Raw genomic sequence first — 18,439 nt, 5'->3', positions numbered from 1 at the left:
GGGGACGACAGAGGACGAGATGGTTGGATAGTGTTCTCGAAGCTACAAACATGAGTCTGACCAAACTGCGGGAGGCAGTAGAAGACAGGAGTGCCTGGCGTGCTCTGGTCCATGGGGTCACGAAGAGTTGGACACGACTAAACGACTAAACAAAAAAATGGTGAATGGCATTGGAGAACAGCATTTTGTCAGCCTTGGGTAACAAAATGTATTGAGTCAGCTATGGTTCTGGGGGCTTTGGGTGAGACTTCTGGCCTATTTGGGATTAGCACCCACCAAACACATTGATCTGTATGAGCTCTTGAAAGCATAAGAATATCTACAGCTCAAAGTTGTCAGTCCTTGGCTTCATGTTGGATTTGCAGTAACACTGCAGTCCTATACAGTGGTACCTCTGGTTATGAACTTAATTCATTCCAGAGGTCCGTTCTTAACCTGAAACCATTCTTAACCTGAGGTACCACTTTAGCTAATGGGTCCCCCACTGTCACCACACCGCTGGCGCGCGATTTCTGTTCTCATCCTGAGGTAAAGTTCTTAACCTGAGGTACTACTTCCAGGTTAGCGGAGTCTGTAACCCGAAGTGTTTGTAACCCGAGGTGTTTGTAACCCCAGGTACCACTGTACACATTTACCTAGGTGCAGTACTCATTGAATTCAGTGGGACTTACTTCTGGGTAGACATGCATGTGGTTGTGCTCTATGAGACAAATTGCAAAGAAGTAGCTGTGTTAAGGCATGCAACAAAAAATAAAAGGGCCTATGACACTTGAAAAAATTTGTGGCTGATGCATCTTGCAAAAGTGTCTTACAGTATTACAGGCTTATTGCTGTAATACATTTGTTAGTTTTTAAGGTGCCATAGTCCGAACATTCCAAAGCACCACTTGTTTTTTGTTTGTTGTTTTCCACTAAAGGAAAATCAGTACAACCTTATGGTGGGGGGCGGGAGGTCTTTAGAGTTTTCAAATGTATCCTCTGCTGCCAATTGTTTGAGCTATTGAAGAACTGTGTTTTTGAGCTTTCTTAAATGTCAGCCACTAGAGAAGGGCACCACATGTTTCCGAGCATGTTAAGCTGATGTTTACTTTTTGTTTCCCCTGTCCTCCCCCACCCCACAACTCCCTCGTGAGTGTTAATAAGCTGCAGGGTTCACCCAGAAGATTGTGCTGTTCTTTGCACCACTGTATGAAGCTTGGGAATGTTCTATTTTTATCTTTAAAGACATTGGCCAGGATGTGACAAAAGCTCATCTGGAATAAGTAAAGATTTTTTCCCCCCCAATTGTGGGGCTGTGACTTTTCCAGATAAAGAGAAAACTTCTAACTGTAAATGGGAGAGGCCCATTGCTCTGTAAGAACACCAACTGCCCTTTTTGCTAAAGTGGATTATGTTTCTCGCATGAGATACATGGGTGGTGTCCAGATTGGCACATATGTTTGTGGGTGCGTTACTTTTTGGATTTCTTCTTTGGGGGTTAGGTATTATTTGGCTTGGGAGCTTTTTTTCCCCCTTCGTGATGTTTCTGGGTTTAATTTAGATTTTTCTCCTAATTGTTTTGCTTTCATGTGTTGTGTTTATCATTTTCCTGCTCAGTTTCTTTTTTAGATTCCGAAAACAGTTTCTGCATGAGTGCATCATCCATGACATATGTCATCAGCAGGTGGCTCTGACAAATGGCAACAATTAGAAATGGGGCACTCTCTGGGAAAACTTGTGAACCCCCTTCCTGGTGTGGCTTCCCGCAATATCTGCAAAGTGTGGATCTTGTGATTCATATACCTCTACTCTGTACATACATGGAGGGCATCTGCATTTAATTTAGGAATGTGCATTTTCAAACAGAATCTAGATGCAATGGCTTTCAAAAATAGTTATTTATAAATTGGAAGCCACATCTTAAAGACTTTGTTCAGCCAACTCTCCTAAAATATAAATGACAAGAGCATCTCCAGATGAGTCCCACTTTAGAGTTTGCCTTGAATGTGCACATGGCTAGTGAGGAATGCAGATGTTATCCCCTAAAGAAATGTATACACCAGGCTAGTTTGGAACAAACAAGAGGGAGTTCTTTATAATGCCATAGATGCATGTACAGTCTCTCACCATGTGAAATGGAAGCTGTTGGGCTACATGAGATAATAGTTGGATTGAGTAAATGTGCAGTGTATGCCCTTAGGTGATCCTAGGCTATCTCCAACGTCAGCTGAGTGTGCTTAAGCTACATTCCTAAGCACATTTGTGTGGAAGTACATGCTGCTAGAGCTTATTTCCAATGAAGTGCACTTAGGACTGAAGTTTTAGTTTGTCATTTAAAACGGTGAAGGATGAAGAGAGACATCAGAAGGTGCCTATCTGGAGACGCTGCGGATTCAATCAGGGATATTCTGCATGCAAACCAGATGCTCTACTACTGAGTTGCATCCTTTCCCCTTTGAACTTATATCCTTCCATATTTTGACTTGGTATCTCTTAAGTTCCCCTGTATATGCATATAGAACTGATTTCCGCCTATGACTACGGGCAAGGAATGAATGAGCCATCTTGTGAATGCATGAGCCTTTCCTGAACCCCAGCTTTGCAGCAGTGGCAAATAAAACTACTCCCTGCATTATCTGTTGTAGTCAGAGGACAAGGCTTGGTAGAACATTCTAATAACTCAAGACATGCAAAGCATTTTCAAATGACAAACTAAAAACTCAAGCCTCCTTTTAAAGTAAACGCCACTGAAATCAGCAGCACTTACTTCCATGTAAATGTGCTGAGGCTCTCAGTGGCTGTTTGCTGTGACATCCTCGTTTTGTTTTGTTTTCTGTGGACATGCTCCTGGCATCTAAATAACCTGGATTGCTTTGAAAAATCCCAACTAGCTTTAGGCAGCTCTTTCTGAAAATCTTGGCCTCTGCTTCATCCCATATTGCTTTAATAATAGGAAGAATGTTCCCATGTGGACATTAAAAGGTTACTAAGAATTTATGAAACAGTAATCTTATTCCCCTTAGTCATGGCAATAACTCAACATGTGTTTACACAGAAGGGTTTGCCTCATACAAAATGCTGACCTGAGGGGTTGCTATACCAAATTCTTCAGCAATATGCTCCGGTAAGCTCTAGCCCTAGCATCAAGAACATGTAGAGGTTAGAGGGGTTTTTTTGTTTTTCATTCTCCCTGCAACCCAGCTGGGAAACAAAGCAACAGTGAACTGCAATGTGTAAAAAAATTCTTGGGCTTACAACCTTTTTTCAGGAAAAGTGTATGTTGATCAGTTTGAGTAGGAATGTCAAAAAGGGTCACAAGGAGTGTGAATTTGTTAACTTTTGAGGTGGTTTTGCAATCTTTCTCTTACAGAGGTTTTTGAGCCATATATAACAAAACCTCTGTTGCTTGCTGGTGAGATTATTCAACACTTATTTTAACCATCTGGATGCAGGGCCCGTTAATATTTGGCAGCTATGATTTTCAGTTAGCAAATCTAGAGGTTCTCTGGGTTAGTCATATCCACACTACATTTAAAGAACTCTTAAACCACTTTAAGAATCCCAGAGAATTCTGGGTTGCGTAAGTCTGTGAGGTCAGCACTCTTGATAAACTTCAGTTCCCACGATTCTTTGGGGGAAGGCATGACAGTTAAAGTGATATAAGAGTGCTTTAGATGTAATATGTGGATGTGACACAAGGGGCCGTGTGTGTAGGCTGCCCTAGGTGTGCATGCTTTGTGTACATTACTTAGGCTGTGTACAAAGTTCAGCCTTTGAAGTGCTATTGTTTCAGGATTCCTAGAAGCAGTTTTGTAGACATCACTGCAAGTGTCCATACCTGTATGCCATGCAGCCCACTTGAAGAGTTGTTAAATCATTGTCATCTGTACACACAGATGGCATGTCCTCTTCCACTAGTGTGCATTGGTATCATTGCTCCCTTCCCTATCAATGCCCACCTCACTCCAAATAAATAAATTCAATCCTTCAAGTTTATTGATATACCAAAATGCTGGTAGCAGAAAAGGGATAGGTTTTGAAAACTAGGAAACATGTTTTAACCCCCATCAGCAGTCTAAGCATTAGGTTATGTGATCTGACTTACTATAATTTATTAACTTTGACCTATTAACTTTAACTTTTCTTAGCAGAAACTTTTTGTGATAAGATTGCTCTCAAAGCTCTTAAACTTCATCTTATGTAGAACTTCATTGGGATTTATTTGCATGAAAATATGTTTGATAAGCTGCCATACTCTCAGATGCATCCATAATTGAAATTGCCTTATTTTCCTTGCAAGAATTGGAGATACATACCTGGTATGAGTGGTAATCCTTTTTGAGTGGAAAAACAGGCTGTGTTAGGGCGTTGTAGGGTCATTTAAACAGACTATTGATACATGAAATAATAAGGGCTAAAAATCTCTTGTTTTCCTTGTAAATGAATCTCCTTTCAGCTACATTCCTGCCCATTGTTCACCCTCCACCACCAACCATGAATTCTGTTCCTCTACTATAAAAACTGAAAAACAACAAAAGCTCGTTGTCTTTCAGTGCCTTACATGATTTTGTTCCAATTATAAATTTGACAGGGCCAGTCTGATGAACTAATCCCAATGGGATTCCATTTTTGTTTTGAGTCATAAGATGTACAGTGGTACCTTGGTTTACAGATGCTTCAGGTTACAGATGCTTCAGGTTACAGACTCCACTAACCTGGAAGTAGTACCTCGGGTTAAGAACTTTACTTCAGGATGAGAACAGAAATTGTGTGGCGGCTGCGCAGCAGCAGTGGGAGGCCCCATTAGCTAAAGTGGTACCTCAGGTTAAGAACAGTTTCAGGTTAAGAACGGACCTCCAGAACAAATTAAGTTCTTAACCAGAGGTACACTGTAGTCTTAAAATCTGTCCAATTGATGCTCATAAATTGTGCCAGAAGTGATATTGGCGCTTCCATCTTTTGCCTATGACAGTTCCATTTCTTTGAGCCAAAATGGTTCCTTCCTTACAATGTTTGATAAAATCTCTCATGACCTCAATGACTTCTAAGAAGAATGCACTTGTATGTTGTCTCATGACTTCAGAACTCCCTCTCTGTCTCTCTGCCATCTAGACTGCAGGTAAGCCCTGCTTGGGTGCTCAGACTACTTGTATGTAAGGCAATATGCAAGGGGAAGTCCACTGCCAAGTCCCATTCCCTCTCAGTCAGTTTTGATCCTTCCATAAGCTTGAGGGGGACACTGCTGTATTGTACTTAATGCTGGGCTCTCCAAGCAATTTGGAAGCCCTGAATTTCCAGGGTTCTGAATGATGTGGTGAGTCTCTACAAGTAGAGGTGACTCCGTCCTTCAGACCTTCACCCTCAAATTCATTGTGGATGGTAAACTCAATGAAGGTGATGCACCAGAGGTTGTAGGCTTACCAGCATGCATCCCTTCTGCTCCTTTTGTGCTTCCTTACCTGAATTCAGTTTGGGCTTCGTACATGTACAGCAAGGGTGGGGAACCTTTTGCAGCTCAAGGGCCACATTCCCATCCATGCAATCTTCTGGGGGCCACATCCCAGTAGTGGACAGGGCCAGGATCAAAAGTGGGTGGCACAGCACATGTTAACTTACTCACAAATCCTTCTCAAGACTCCTTCTTGGCAAGCAAGAAACATTATCAAAGACACATTCTAACCAGACACGACATCCAAAGAAGGGCCAGTGTAGGATGTGCCATGATAATGGAAGTGTGTCTGCGAAGGGTTGTGTTGCCTGGAGAGAGTTCCAAGCATGGGCATAGCCAGGATTTATTTGGGGGGAGGCTTTTTATGTTGGGGGGCAGAACTAAGTTATTTGCAATGCAATTGGTCAGTTAAGTATTTTTATTTATTTATTTACTTGATTGGAGGTGGCAACTGCCCCCCTGCACCTCCCTGGCCACATCCATGCTTCCAAGGGCCAGACAGAAAAGTCTGGACGACTGCATTTGGCCTTCAGACCTGAGGTTCTCCATCCCTGGTGTATAGCAAAGTTAAGAACCAAGTCTACATGGTGAAAGGGTGACTTTGCAGGCTTTGTAAGAATGTTTAGGCATTCGTAGAATTCACCCATGCTGGGCCTGTGTGTGGGAAGTAGCTTCGTTAAGGCTGTGGCAAGCTAGTCCACAACTGAATGGCATGGAGTTGAGAGCCAATGAGACATGATTGTTCTCACTGCTGAGCTAGAACAAAATACCTAGGATTTTGGTGGGGTGTTGAACTCTCCTAACTTGTGCGTGTTTTATTGCTTTTTTATTCTTTTGTTCATGCATTATGTTGCAAAGTTTTATGCTGCCCTTCTGGTGAAAAAGCACCAGTCAAGGCAACTTGCAGCATTTAAAATTTAAATATCAGGTCAGCAATATATAAAATAATCAACCAAGGAGACAGCTTCAGGTGTTAATGTCAAACATAAATATTATCTGTCTCATCAAATAAAATCCTGCCAAAGCAAAATGGGTCTTTTGTGTCCATGTTTCACAGGACAAAGTGTTTCATAATCAAGGTGAACCCCTCTCTCATCCCATTCATCCATGCTTCCACCCGAGGTGAGCCACAGAGGTCTCTTTAGGAGCAGGCAGGATGATTTGAGAAGAGACAGCCCCCGAGCCTAAGGTCTCCTGATCTAAACCATTTAGGGCTGATGATCACCAACACTTTGGCTTATGATGGAAACCAGATTGGTAACCAGTGCAGCTGCTGCAGAATGGTGCCATATGATCTCATGTGTCTGTGCCCAGCAATATTTTTGTAGCTGCATTCTAAACCTGCTGAAGCTTCCAAAGATTTTCAAACATTAGCCCTATGTAGAGCATACTAGATGTATTATCTGTGGTTCCTGTAGTTGCATCTAACATCAAAAGCCTTATGACACAAGTACAAGAATTAGGACTGCAGTGTATGCCTACTCAGAAGGGATCTGCAGTCCAAATGACTGCCCAGGGGGCAATAAATGATAGGGCAGTTCTTGGGCTGGCATGGACGTGCCAGGGTCAGCCAAGGGTGTGGCCAGGCATGTATATGGTCACAAACGCTCATTTTTATTTTTATTTACTTTTAAAATACTTTAATCATTTCTACAACACGAGCAAATGTGCTTAGCATTAGGGAAGCAGAAACAAACCCTGTTTTATTCCTGTAGCCATGGCGATGCTATGTCTTAAGTGAGTTCAAAATGTGAATGCGCATATGCTCAGAGTATCTATCTATCTGTCTATCTATATCTATCTATCTATCTATCTATCTATCTATCTATCATCTATCTATCTATCTATCTATCTATCTATCTATCTATCTATCTAAATGGTAGGCAAACTGCTTTTTCAGTTACTTTTTGCTGTATCAGAAATGTAGAGCCTGGAATGGAGATGGTGGTTTGGGAGGGAAATAACATATTAACTGTGTGTTTCACAACTGAAATAATACACATGGTTGTTTAAGCCCCAACCTTGTCATAAGGCCATCAAATCCAGGGTCTAATATTACCTACCTATGATGTCCAGAGCATTGTCTTTGAGGGAGGCATCCTCTCTTTTCTCTCGCATAGGAGGGAATGCCTCTTCTAAGAAGATGACTGCTATTGCTGAGCTTAAGCAGTCATGCATTCCTCCAGTCAATAGAGGGCAGGGTTAATACTAACAGATAGGGAAGATGCAGTTTATGGTTTCCAACCTAACACCTAAGCTCAGCACCTGCCTCCTCTGCGTTTTCTCTCTCCTCCTGCACAAAGCAGCCATGAAACTATCTCTCACGATTGTAGGCTTAGAATCCAAAGCCATCCATGTGCATATGAAGTAACTGTTAAGTAAAGAACTTTTTTTCCCTTGACCTATGGGACTCTGTGCATTTTTTTATCCTATTAAGCAATGCTAGTGATGTGTGGATCAGACAGACGATGGGTGGTGAATTAGCTCCTGCTTCCAAACTATTTTTACTCTGCTATATATATATATATATATATATATATATATATATATATATATATATATATATATATTATAAGTCAACAGCTTTTATTTTTTTGAAACGTATTAGTAATGTCACATGTCTCCCCCTAACAAAACTAATGATTATTGCTTCAGGATGATTATTTTTCATTCATATGCATATTTAATTGATGAATTGACTAAAACTCCTATTATTAATTGACCAAGTGTCAGATCCAGGCTTAGCCGTGCTTAAAACATGACACATTGATTTCCATGGGTCGACTCTAATGATGGCTAAGTTTGCACCTAGTGCTAGGGTTTTTTAATTGGATGGTAGCCCCAAGAGGAAAGTAATGTTGGTTGGTTGGAGCTGGCCCTTACTGAGACAGCTTCTGGTAGCCAACCAATGCTCTTCAAGGTGCTCCTCTTCCAAAGCAGAGCACATGCAGGTTTCATGTTGCCTGTGTTAATCTGCCTTTAATCTGTTTTACATCTGCAGAGGGACTGGACTCTACCTTCACTTTCCTGTGCTCTGCTGTACAATGATGCTGTGATTCGCAGGCTCTCCTTAGATTCCAAGCCCATGACTGGCCACTCACGCATATACACAAAGCATTATTTGAATTCAGAGTTTGCTCACCAGAGTGAAACAGCCTCCTCTCCTCACCTCCCCGCCTCCCAATGTCACACCTGCATCTCAGACCACATTCCATCCACAAACAAGGCTTTAGCTTCTTTCCCCAGCAGAATTTTCCTGCTCCTTTCTGTACAGGCCAGAGTTCAGAAGGTTTGTGGTTTCTTCTCATTCCAGAGAAGTGAGTGATCCTTGTGTGCACATGGAACACGAAGGAGTCACCAAGCCAGAGGGGGCTTCCTGGGGGTGGGGGGCAAAGGACTAACTTGGGCTTGGGTTTCTCTTGTGAAATGCTCCTTTCGGTGGTAAGCAAGGCACCGCTTGCAAAAAAACAAAAAAATGTTGGCATGCCGCACATGGGGGCTCATTATTACTAATTCCCTGCCTGCTTTGGAAAATGCTACGGTAAAGAGAAAGCTGTCGACAAATGCTTTGCAGCATAGCCTAGCCAAACTCAATGGAACTTGTGGTTTAACTTAGGAACCCTCTAGTTTCTAGTCTTAGAATTGTCCTTGCCAACTTTGGAGTCAAAACTCTGCTGCTTGACCAGAGAGGTACACACTACAGAAACCATAATATGCTTAATTTACCAGATGATTAACCAAACCAACAATGTGCAATATACTAATAAAAACAAATCTGAATCAGTAGCAAGATGGATGCCTTAGGTGACACAATTTGAAAGGGACAATAAGGATATCGTCTCCAAAGCTGCTGTGGGACCAGTTTTGCACAGAGGAGCCCACATCAAGACTGCAGTGGCTGCAGTTAAAGCTTAATACCTTGCATGAAGGCATCTGCAAAGCAAATTGCCCCTAGAGCAGGGGTGGGGAAGCTGTGGCCTTCCAGATATTGCTGGACTGCAGCTCCTATCACCCCTGGCCACTGACCATGCCAGCTTGAGCTGATAGAAGTTGGAGCCCAGCATCCGTAGGGATGCAGCTTCACATGATACAATCAGAGTCATTCAGTAGTGAGGGAAGGAGCAAAAAGGAGCAAGAGACCTTTTTCAATCTGGTTCTTCAAAAAAAAATGCCCCTCCAACCCATTGGGACATAACCCAAATCGATCAACTGTGATCTGGCTGTGGGCCCAGAAAAAAAGCATGTGATAATCACCCTTCTTGAACTGCAGCAGTTCAGAATGAAGGCAAGATGATCAAATGCTCCCTGCCCCATTGAAATCTTAGCAGGCTGAGGAATATGATTCCATTCCAGGTAGTTTTTTAAGCAGTCAAATATGCAGTCAACACTAGCATACTGAACTGTAAAGTCAAATGAGGGCTCTGCTGGATTACTTCTCTGAATGTGTAGATTGATCCCGGTTCTTCCTTTTTCATGTGGAAAATTCTATCTATTACTGCTCTGCCTCCTGTCTCTGTTGTGTCAGTCACAAATGTTGCAGGCTCAGGATATGATATTAATCAACAAAGGTGTATAAATGGGGTGAAACAGTCCAGCGTAGTAAGGAAGGAGAGATGACATCCTGCCCGCAAGGGTTTTGATTTTAAGAGAGGGAGTGGTATCTCTCCTGCTCCAGCAGAGCTGCTCGTGTATATATATACCCCAGTGTCTTTACCTTGACCAAAGAGGCAATAAATAACCTCCTCCATCTCCTAGTCCCTTCAGAATAAACCCTTTTGCCTCTTTAACATGAGGAAGTGAATAGTAAGTCCTGCTGCCTTGTGAGGTGAGTGACCCAAACGAACTGCACCCTGTTTGTTCAAATCACTGTGGCTGCTGCAGTTTTCTCAGCTGTTCCTCCTTCCTTTGGCCCATCTCCGGCAAGAGAACAGGGCATGACTTGTTCTGCCTCCTTTCTCAGACCCCTTGGCCATGGCTCTCAAGCCCTCATGTGCAGCAAGCAAGTGGCAGGGGTGGAGAGAGTGGGAAGGGGGGTGTTTGAAAGGAAAGGCAGTTCCCTGGATTATTTTTTTGGCACACAGTTTCTCATCTACAAGCTAGAAGGGTGGTGTGCCTGCATTTTAAAGGCTAGGAGGGGGAACACGTACTTAGAAAAAGAAAACTTTCTAAAGTGTGAGGCTTGTCTTGTGGGGCAGATCCTTCCTGAATTTTTCTGCCGTCTCTGCATCCTTTTTTTAAAATCACCAGTTGAAGGCATGCAAGAGAACAAACAACCTTCAGGCATAGCAATGTTTCTACCCACTGCAGAAAGTTAGGGCCCACAAGTTCAATTTAATTCAAATCCCCTGATTGTTTACCCTTTTTCCTTTTCCACCATGCCTCACTTTTTTCTCCTGTCTAGGTCAACAACAATGGAATCATTTCCTTTTTGAAAGAAGTGTCTCAGTTTACACCAGTGGCTTTCCCCATCTCCAACGACCGGCGTGTGGTTGCTGCTTTCTGGGCGGACGTAGATAACCGGCGTGCAGGGCAAGTGCATTACCGGGAAACTAAGGACCAAGCCATTTTGATGAGGGCCACTAAGGACATCCAGCAATATTTCCCAGAATTCCCGCAGTTCTCTGCCCAATGGGTATTTGTGGCCACTTGGTACCAGGTCACCTTTTTTGGAGGAAACTCACTTTCTCCCGTAAGTGGCGAAGGATGTTGGCGTTGGGTACTGGATAAGGGGGTTATTTTCCATAGTGGATATTGGGATAACCAATGTGGTTGAATTACAACTCACATAATCCTTGACCATTGGCCATGCTGTCTGGGACTTACGGGAGCTGTAACCCAACAACTTCCGGAGGGCACTATGTCAGCTATCCTTGATGTATATTCTATTTCATGTTTTACAGTTGCAGGCTACAATGTATAATGAGCTGCTGAAGCAGTTAAACTTTTGTTTATTTCAAACATTTACATTCTACTTTTTTGCTATGTAAGCCCTTATGGGGCAGGGGGAGCACACAATCCAATAACAAGAAGAATGAGTTTTAAAAACTAAAACTATAAAATTAAAAAATCATAAAAGCAGGTACAGGAGCCCAAACAGAAAGTATGTTAGAGAGTGGCAAAACGGGTTAACTATTAAAAACCTGGAATGCCCTTGCTGAAAATTCAGGCTCAGACCTTCTACCTCTTCCTGTAGTTAAATTCTGTAGAAGGCAGGTCCTATGGTCTGAGAAGGGATTAAGAACCATTGTGGCTGACTTTCCAGATAAACAGTCTGGCTCTGATAACTAATTATGCCGTTTATTGTGACATTTTCATTGCGGCTTTTGGGGTGCTGTTCTTTTTTCTTTCAGGTTAACACCTTCCAAATAGTCCTCATCACCGACGGCATGCTGTCCTTCACTATCTTCAACTATGAGTCCATCACCTGGACCACCGGAATGCATGCCAGCAGTGGAGGAGACTCAGCAGGCCTGGGAGGCATTGCGGCCCAGGTAGACTCCATGGTCACACCTTGCAAGCAAGTCTTCTTTCTAATACATGGCGTGCATTTTTCCAGACAGTAGTATTGAAATAGCAAGGCAATATTTCCTCAGCCCCAATTTCTCTCTCTTACTCTCTCTTCAAAGCCATATAGGGGGCTTTGTGATAGAGCAACCACATCTCTTTACATTGGCCAGTGCCTCATGGTTCCTTCCCATCACAACCTCAGACTCTTTAAAGAGCCACCCAGCAGAGGCTGCAGCAAGTACAGCCTCCCTTTGGTACCCCCCCCCCAATTCTGGTGTGCTGTTTTCTTTCTTTTAACTAGTGGCTGTTCAGATGTGTGAATTTACCACTAATTGATCTGTGCTTGGCTGGCTGCCGGCTCTCATCTGAGTGTCTCCGGTAGGCAGGAAATTGCAGGTGTAAAGGAAATGGACCCATTTTCAATCCCAGAAATTCAGAAGTGCAGGCTTTTTATGACTGTAAACAGAGCAGTAACCACATGCTTTGGAATACTGTACAGTGCTTCAGGAACACCCTGCCCCAGTCCAGCCAAAGCAGGGGAGAGAGAGAGAGGAAGTTGAAAAGTTTTTCACCAGGCTTGTGACCAAGTTTGCAAAAACGTGCTGCTGTAACTCGCAAGGCGATAGAGTGCCTCGGCACGAGCACCTCACGGCTCAGCATGGCAAAGGCTTCTGCTTGGCTAGAGCTAGCAAATCTGTTCTCGTTTCACGGAAAGGAGTGAGAGTGTCCAAGATTCTCTTGGATTCACCCTGTGCAGATGAATGAGGATGAAAATAGGCTCAGCGTTCTGTGTGCGTTCCAGCAAGTGAGTCATGGATGTGTGGGGATTGCTGAAGCTTTATGGTGCCAAGAGCCATTTGGGAGAAGGGTTGCAATAAGTAGATCATCCAATCCCTCTCCCTGTCACCTTTTTTTCTTTTTCCTTTTAATGCTGACAGTTCCTCATGTGTCATAGCCAAGACCTTTAATCATAGCTGACATGCAAAACAGTTACAGGATGCCTTCGAGGATCCTTGACTGCTCAGATGTTCTGAAAGCAACTGAAATCGAGGCTCCATTGTGATGGGTGCCCTGGAGAAAGAATGCTTGCCTCAAAGAAGCCTTTCAAATAAGTTGGTCGCCCACAAAAATGTGCACTAACTGCCAGCGAACATTAGTCATTTATGGCCTGAAAAGAAAGAGCGAGCCAGCTTCCGTAAACTTTCCTTGCATGGTGGCCACAGATAAATTATCTTCATCACAGGTGATCAGGCAAATGGTTGTTTACATGGCTGCTCAAAGAAATTGCATTCTGAATATATTTATTACATTTATGTCCCAACTTCTTTTTATTTCCTGTGGAAATAAAGGTGGTGCACCTAGGGGAAAGGAAACGGAGGGAAGTCAGGAGGTTAAAGAGAACCTCCAAAAGGTGTTTTCTTTTTTCTTTCTTTCTTTTTCTTCTCTTCTTTCTCTTTCTTTGCTTCTCTTTACTCTTATTTCACTTTTTATTTTTTATGTTGGCTATTTTATATCTTTAATTCTGCTTGATGGAAAATAATTGTTGAAGTTGAAATTATAAAACCAATAAAATTTTATTTACATACATAGGGTTCTCCCATTCAGGCACTGATCAGACACAAGCCTGCATGTTTACTGCATCATGGGCCTTCAGACCATAGTCCTAGATCTTGCATGATAGGGAAGGAATGGGAAAAGACATCCAAGTCCTGGAAGGAATTCTTTTCCAGGAAGGCAAACTTCTGCCCCCCCCCCATCAGGGACTGGAAGAGTTGTTGTGCTGGGGGGTGCACTGCCTCTGATCCAAGCAGGAAATTTTCAGGTGGGAAGTGGTTGTAGCAGTAACCAATATGCAGAGGAATGCTTCCCTTCCTTGTGTTCTTGCAGTCCATTCTTCTGCAGGGCACTGGGGGGGAAGAGAGAAGTCCCTTGCCTATCCCCACAGCTGCCCTGCTTTCCCCAGCGAGAGGTTTCACTCTCTGCCCTTGTCTTCCTAGGCAGGTTTCAATGCCGGTGATGGAAAGCGGTATTTTAACATCCCCGGATCCCGCACTGATGACATTGTCGACGTGGAGATGACGACAAATGTGGGTATCCCCGGGCGCTGGGTGTTCAGAATCGATGATGCCCAGGTGCAAGTGGGGGGCTGCAACAACACAAGTAAGAGGACAGCAGTTAGGTTTATTTAACCAAACCAATTCTTCCATCCCTTCTCTTTGTCCCTGTGAAAATCCCAGCGCTTATGAAAGAAAGGCAGCCGCTATGCAGCTGGGGTAGTTTGGGTGTGGCAAGTGGAAGCCCTATTTTCCTCTGTGCATAAATATGGCCAGCAGGACATGGGAAGCACTGGTGGAGGAGCCATGTTCAGGCTGCCATTTGGGAGGATATGATTTTATTGCTGCATGAAACCAAGAGCGTGTCTCTGGCTGCTGGTGAGCTGTGATGTCTTTTGCCACTGCCGGCTCAAGTTTTAGAATGAGGCAAGGGGAGAACCTGGAGATAAATGAATGTAGGATTATGTGTGAAATGGGCCTCCAGGCTTAGAACTGCAAGCTTTGAATGGTAGATGCTCTCTGAATGGTTGGTCAGTCATAGAGTTGATTGGTCATAGAGTAAATAAGTGCAATCCTAGACATGTCTACTCAGAAGTAATTCAGTTGGGGGTACTCCCAGCTAAGTGTGTGTAGGATTGCAGCCCTAGTTTAATTGGGGTGGGCCAATTTCAAATCATGAGACTGAGTTAAGGTCATGCATGTTTGGTTTTCAGCTACCGCACTTTGATGTTACCATAATATGCGATGAAAAGCAAAATATGAAAGATGGCCTTGCCTTTTAACAGTAACTGGAATTTCAAATGTATCTCCCAACTTTCGTTGTATCATACACTTCTTCATTGCCAGAGTACTTTATAGCTGTTTTGCCTGTGCATGTGTGTGTGGTGTTGCTGTTTTGCATATCTGCTATTTAATATTGTAAGAATGGGAAAATTCTTAATAAAAAAATTGTGAGAGAAAGTACACTTTTAAGACTCTAAGGGCTTGTGTACATCAGAGTTTACTGTGTGTTTGTGTTCTCATTTAATTTGTGTAGTCCACATGATGTTACCCTCCAACAATACCAGTTGTGATGCTTTCCCCCTGCAAATCTAAATTTACCCAATATGGGGATAATCTGTTAAATTGGGGAAAATCAGGCTCCAAACTTCTCCATGTGGGGTTGCAGCAATTTGTGTGTGTGTGTGTGTGTGTGTGTTTGGGTGGGTGAATCAATCATCACTGCCAGTCCCCTTACCACACCCACTACTGTGTTTTCTGGCATCACTTGTCAGTATTTCTGGCACACTCTGGATGGGGGATGATGATGATGATCCTTCAGATGTGCACAAAGCTAGAAAACTACACAAGCAAATTTACAATTGCTTGACCGTGTGCCTTTGCTCACTTCCTGGGTAGGTACATGTGCATCTGTGCATGTGCCCTGTCAGTACTTAATTGGCATAATGGAACCTACAAGTTGAAAGGTAGGAACAGGAAAGACCAAAATTTCTCCATGTATGCAAATTTAGATATGGGTAGCTGCAGACTCCTCCAGTTTAATTTGAATGAGGAAAAAGTGGATTACTTTACCTTTAATGCTCAAATGTGGAGAGGCTTTAAAATGCATAAAATATCACATTTCAGCTCTGTGATCAGTTAGTGTAATCCTAGTAGAGATGTCTCTGCCACCATTTGCTTCTTTGGACTGCAGAAGGAAGATGCTGCTAGGTTCTACTAGAAATGTTGCCATTTGCAAATCTGTTCCACAGGGCTCATAAAATACCTCTCTACAAATTGGTCAGGAGCCTAAATACAATATGTATTACATGTATACTGTAATAGTCTTCCTCAAACTGGCAATTGGTGTATGCAATGTGAGAGTAACAGTAGTGCCCAGTTTCTTGTCACAACAATTCCCCAACATTGGCACATATTTCCAAACAAAAACATATACCCAGACTTTACCAGATCTTAGGCTCACATGAGTTCTCTTCTGACTCTGAGACCAAGACTTGACTAATCTGCCTATATTAAGGCTATGCGCCTCTCTTCAGCTCTCTGGGGCTATATTTCACCCCCTGAGATTGCCCCATCTTGGGAAATCAAGTGGTTTGCTATCTGACTGTTTCCCAAACCATTTTGCCTTTGCTTACCATTGGTTCTTGAAGATCTAACCTTATTTTTAAGCATGCATTCACACACACACACACACACACACACACTTTAATTTTTTGGTCAAAGAGTTATAGAATGTTGCTGGCATTTACCCAGCTCTTGATTCTTGGTTTTGTCACCAAAATATTGTAACTTTCCTAAAGGCAAAGAGCATGTATTTGCAGAATGCATGTTATGGGGTGTGCGCAGTGGGACACAGAGCTGGCCTAAATTGTTGCATGTTTGAACTCTGTTCAGAATTTCTAAGCAGAAAGGAATACTGGTACAATCATTAACATTTTCTCTTTGTGAACTCCTAATAGTTTGCCTTTAATTGAGGATTAATTTGACATTTGATGGTCAAAATGATAATGTAAGACGTTTAGAGAGCAAACAAAAGTCTTGACATGAACAGCAGAGAGCAACACACACACACAAAACAAACAAATGGAAACAAATTTCATATACAGTATTCAAAATATTTTGAGATCGTACTATAACTTCCTACAAAATTTCAATCCAGTTTAAATGTGGATGTGCTAATTTGAATTGGAATGTGGCACTTCCATCCATGAGCCCAGTGTGTTAATTACAGAGCAAACAGGGGCTGAGCAGCAGGGACAATGGAAGCTGGATCAGTTCAATGTTATTGTTGCTGCAACACATTCTAGTAGTTCTCTAGCTATGCTATCATTTGTTGAACACTGGGTTTGCTTCTTTGTGCAGCATCGGTGTGCCTGACACTCCGCCCTTGTCTGAATGGAGGGAAGTGTATTGAGGACTGCATCACAGGGAACCCCTCCTACACCTGTTCTTGTCTGGCTGGCTTCACTGGAAAGCGATGCCATATTGGTGAGTCTTGCTCATACTTTGCTCACAGTCTTCTATTGAGGGGCTTCAGTGAGCTTAAGAAGAACCTTGCCAGATCTGACCAAAGGCCCATCTAATCCAGTATTCTGTTTTCACAGTGACCAAGTAGATGCTTATGAGAAACCCATACGGAGGGCATGGTCCTCAACTGTGGAATCCAAAGATGTACTGCCTCTGATATTGGGGATAAATAGCCATCACGACTATAACCCACTGATAGCCTTACCTTACATGAACTTGTCTTTCTGAAACAATCCAAGTTGGCCATCGCCAGACCTTGTGGTAGCTAATTCCACAGTATTCGTCTATCCTGAATTTCTTCAGCTTCATTGGCTGACCCTGGGTTCCAGCATTATGAGAGATGGAGAAAACTTCAGCATGTATATTTTTATATACTTCTGTCATGCGCCCTCCTTATTTTTCTTTTTTATAAACTAAAAAGCCCCAAATGTAGTAAACTTTCTTCATATGAGTTTTGCTCCAATCCCCTTAATTATTTTGGCTTCCCTTTTCTCAGGGGCTGCCCATCCTGTTTCACCACGAGGTGAAATGGGAATGTTCTGCCCCACCCCACCCCTGCTGCTGCCCCCCATCCCTTTTGGTGAGATTTTCCAGTGAGTGTGGACTGGGTAGAATTCTGCAGGCCAGATAGAGATGCCTGGAAAGCTTCCTTTGGTCTCTGAAGTTCCCCACTACTTCGTTTGCTAATATTTTAATTCATGTTTCTCTTGTTGGCTTATTACTGCCCACCTGCAGCTGCTCCATTCCTTGCTCTAGCTGTCCCATTCTTGAAGAACTGAATGCCCATGAGAACTGACCTATGTTTGTCTTTGGCATATTGTCATTATTAAATTAGCCAGTTACTTCTCTATTGAAGTGTCAGGGTGAACGAGGAACACACTAAAGCTTTCATTTCATGAAGTCCTGGGACACTTCTAGAAAACCTCTTTGTTGAGTTTTCTGCTTGATTTGTTTGCAAGAAGATTAGATGATGTTGGCTAGTTAATAAGCATTTGTTCTGATTTGTTTTCAGGGAGGTTAGATGACATGTCAAAGAAAGTATTATCCCACACTTTGCAGTGCGTTTTTCTGTCACTTTCCATGTGACAAAAAGTTTAAGCTTTGGGAAAGTGGGCTTTTTGCACAAGACCTCCAAATAAAATATAATTTCACCATCTGAATTTGTTGGTATGAGATTGCATGTCATTCAAAAATAGCAATAGTTTGGAAGTGCCCCTGGTGACTGATGCCATAATTAATGCTAATGGCTACTGCAGTGTTAGAAAGTTAAACCTGTTGACCTTAGGGAAGTCCTTTCTAGCCTCTCAACTCCTATAATCCTCTACAGAGGCATTCAGGCTGTCGCCAGAGAAAAGGGTATATAACCCAAAGCATCTTAGCATAATCAAAAACATATAAAGGAAGGGTTTGTTTTCTGTCTTTG

At 42.7% G+C, this 18,439-nt stretch overlaps 1 protein-coding gene across 3 annotated transcripts in view; it reads left to right on the top strand.

Annotated features, from left to right (window-relative positions):
• SNED1 (sushi, nidogen and EGF like domains 1) overlaps positions 1–18,439 on the top strand; it is a 74,596-nt gene that overhangs the window by 15,992 nt on the left and 40,165 nt on the right. Inside the window, exons 2-5 of one of the 3 annotated variants that reach the window (XM_083506294.1) lie at positions 10,830–11,117; positions 11,779–11,919; positions 13,933–14,095; positions 16,852–16,977. In XM_083506294.1, coding sequence (XP_083362420.1) covers positions 10,830–11,117; positions 11,779–11,919; positions 13,933–14,095; positions 16,852–16,977 — 718 coding nt within the window. Of the gene's footprint in view, positions 1–10,829; positions 11,118–11,778; positions 11,950–13,932; positions 14,096–16,851; positions 16,978–18,439 lie in introns of those variants that run through there. The other 2 variants (XM_083506296.1, XM_083506295.1) reach the window with 2 other exon arrangements.

This window comes from Podarcis liolepis, assembly GCF_965112155.1.
Source record: "Podarcis liolepis genome assembly, chromosome: 5".
Taxonomy (NCBI): Eukaryota; Metazoa; Chordata; class Lepidosauria; order Squamata; family Lacertidae; genus Podarcis; species Podarcis liolepis.
The sequence above is the reverse complement of the archived record's forward strand: the minus strand, read 5'-3'. Positions and strand labels throughout refer to the sequence as shown.